Raw genomic sequence first — 3,479 nt, 5'->3', positions numbered from 1 at the left:
ATTTTTTGAATTTAGGAGTTAAATCTTAATTGTGAAAGAGCAATTTTTGTCAATTTTCCACACACATATAACATCTCAATATTGAATGAATTTAGTAGCACAATAAGAGCAACAATTGAGTAACTAAAAGCACCCTCAATATCATCTATTCAAAACTTCAAACAAAAAGATATCCAATTGTCAACATAAAAATTTGAAAATAGCAAAGCATTCAAAAAAAGTCCATGAGACGAAAAAGGTAATATCATAAAGTACTTGTCAACACCATTAAAATTGTTTTCTGATTCACTAATAAGTCTTCAACGGTTGGCCTTGGCAACTCTCACGATTACATCCTTCTGTTTGATGGCATAGCTGGAAATACAAGAACATAAAATCAGTTTAATGCACCACAAAAGATTGACATACATGCAAGAGAAACTAGTGAACAAGTAAACGGAACAACATCTACCTATTAGAGGAACCCTTTGCAGCATTAATAAGTTCATCAGCTAGGCATTTTGCAATAGTCTTGATGTTCTTAAATGCTGATTTGACGAGCACCAACAGTAAAAAGATAGGTGGCCTGGTTCACATGTCTCAATGGAGAAATAACAACAACTTGACATCTAACAACACCAGCTGATCCAATTCAAGACAACTCAATTATCCATATAAGAAATGCAATTCAAATTAACTACAAAACTATAAGTCCAACTTCCATACTTGTTGATGACAACATCAACAATGACTTGGATTGGGTTCTGGTCAAATAAAAGGTGGATAATTTACATGGCATGCTTCACAATCCTAACAGCCATCAATAGAATTTGTATTAACAATGAAAACACTAAAACCATATCCATTGCAGAAAATAATGTAAACTGTTCAAGTTACTTGTGCCCCAGCGAACAAGATTTCATTAGCAATAACCACGCAATAAAGTTGGTCGACTGGTTCATTAAGGCTAAATTGAGCCAATGACTCAATGTTCCATGCCTACAACATCACCAACAAACACAAAATAAAAGAACTAGTACATTATATCCATGCCTACATTATATCCATAAACCATGCAAGGAACTGGTACACATCTGTCAAATTCTCTCCTTCCTCAAAGCCAAATAGAGTATAAAAATAAAAGGAACTTTAAAAACAGATTAGTGATCACAAGCATATCTTCTTGTGCCTATGAAGCTTTGCTAGCAACTTCTAGCTTTGGCTCTTTCACTCTCTCTTCTTTTTTCACACTTGTTCTTCTTCAAGGAGGCCCCAAATGACTAAAATAGATGAAGAAGAGTAGTTTCTAAATGAGAACAAAAGAGGTTAAATCTATGGAGTTCAAACCATATACACAAAAATAGATCAAAAACTGAAATTTAATATGAATGGCAAGTATCAAACTTCAGTGTAGTTGCTCAAACCATAGTATAAAAGAAATAAACCACCTACCACCTAAGTTGAGTCTGTAGTAACTAGGGGATCCATTTGACTGTGAAAGCACTCAACAGCCAAGTGCTCCTGAAAGTTGCTAATTGTATCATCATTCAAGTTATCCATTGGGGTGTTAGTCATGTCAAACTCAAGAAGTTTGAGTGCATATACCCCGTAATTAGCACTACGATATGAGAAAGACATTACTATTAGGATCATATTATAGAACAATGTAAGTTTTATACACAATTTACTCGCGTCATTAGTTGGAGTGGGAATGCCCTTGTGTGGCCACTTTCCCGTCAGTAGTTCATAACCTAAGTGCTTATGTGGCCACTTTCCCGTCAGTAGTTCATAACCTAAGTGCTTATGTGGCCACTTTCCCGTCAGTTGTTCATAACCCAAGTGCTCAACCATCCCGTTGTCTTGCAATAACTATGGGAATAAATTACACGTAGCTACATTGTCATGTCCAACTCTTTCTCCTGACAAATACTCAAGTTGCAATCAAAGATCTGCAACAAGCCCTCCTCTAGTAGCCAAATGACGGTTATTCAATGCATTTGCTTGATGCTCACGATGCAATATACCTTTTTCACCTTTGCCCAACTGTTGCCATATTTGGGCATTTCCCCCCTCATATACTGCATCATCCCTTCATCAAACCAATAATCAACAAGGACACCATCAAACTCCTCTACGACCATTCTTCTTCGCTTGCCTCCCCTTCTTGCACCTCCATCATTGGCCTTTTTCTCTAATGTCTCATATATACTCACTAGGCTTTGGCCAAAGGACACATCAGTGATGACACAGTGTTGATAAAAATTATCACCATTAGTGCTTTGTCGCACCATCATCAATGTCAATACCTCATTGATGTGCAGCATTGTAACAACTGCTGCAAGCTAATACAATGCATGCATAATAACAATAGAAAATTGGGCCCAAAAACTTTCTTTTCATTATAAGTCATATGTCTTTTATACACAAAGAGTATTGTTTACAAAAAGTCATTTTAAAGACAAAACAGGGGAAACAGTGTAGCTATTGCTCCTTGCTTGCCGACGCCCTTCGATTGCCTCATCACCTAGATCCTGCATCCACAAAGGAAAATAACGGGTGAGCACAAAATAATGCTCAGTAAGTAAAACCCTCTATCTGTCTATCCCCGTATGTATTACTCTTAATTCTTTCCTTACACTATTTCTGTTTCTACTAAACGTCATGGCCTCATCTTACCAGAGGTACAGCTGGATGGCGTTCACACAGCTCCATCTCACTCTCCATGACTATCGGGTGGAATTCACACAGTACCAACCCGTTCTTAGTGACTACCGAGTAGGGATCACGAAGCACCTACTCGGTTTTCGAGATAACCCTTGATCGTTTAAGCGATATCCGACATCGCTTAAATGACAAAGGCTAATTTGTGTCAAAATCATCCTCATCAAGTAAATGATCGCTTAAGCGATATCTACTCTTGCTTAAGCGATCTAGTAATCCTTAATCACTTAAGCGATCAAGGCTAATTTGTGTAAAAATCATCCTTATTAAGTACATGATCACTTAACCGATGTCAGCTCTTGCTTAAGTGATCCTGTATAGATAACCGTTGATCGCTTAAGTGATAGCCGACATCACTTAAGCGATCAAGCTAATTGTTTAAAAGATTTTAAGGAACCCACAACCCAAGATTTATGGGGTCAAAATCAAGGTGGTTTTTTTTACTTTTACAAACTTGGAGGGAAGTTTATGAACAATTGCATTATGATAAGGTTGATAAAGAAAGCAAAAAGATTAGTAAAGGCAATGGTGGCTCCAACACATTTGAGTCTATTATGAACCATAATCATAATTGTCCTCTTATGCCCCATTTCTTCATCTTCCTACCTTTCACACCTCTTTTTCAGGAAGAAAAAAAAGGTCGAATCACATTTTGACCCCAATCTATTATGAAACAACAACTTCACTCTCTTGGTTTTGGAAACATCCAATATTACTCTCATTTTTTGAATTTAAGAGTTAAATCTTAATTGTGAAAGAGCAATTTTTGTTAATTCTCC

At 36.8% G+C, this 3,479-nt stretch overlaps 1 protein-coding gene across 1 annotated transcript; it reads right to left on the bottom strand.

Moving 5' to 3' along the window:
- Nucleotides 1–299: 299 nt before the first annotated feature.
- Nucleotides 300–2,303, bottom strand: LOC116110650 (40S ribosomal protein S5-like). The gene is made up of 4 exons (XM_031396867.1): nt 2,004–2,303; nt 877–978; nt 452–519; nt 300–354 (listed from the first exon to the last, which is right to left on the bottom strand). The coding sequence occupies exons 1-4, from the start codon at nt 2,301–2,303 to the stop codon at nt 300–302; spliced, it is 525 nt and encodes a 174-aa protein (XP_031252727.1).
- Between the last annotated feature and the right edge of the window lie 1,176 nt (nt 2,304–3,479).

Source organism: Pistacia vera, unplaced genomic scaffold (genome assembly GCF_008641045.1).
Source record: "Pistacia vera cultivar Batoury unplaced genomic scaffold, PisVer_v2 Contig609, whole genome shotgun sequence".
Classification (NCBI taxonomy): domain Eukaryota; kingdom Viridiplantae; phylum Streptophyta; class Magnoliopsida; order Sapindales; family Anacardiaceae; genus Pistacia; species Pistacia vera.
The sequence above is the reverse complement of the archived record's forward strand: the minus strand, read 5'-3'. Positions and strand labels throughout refer to the sequence as shown.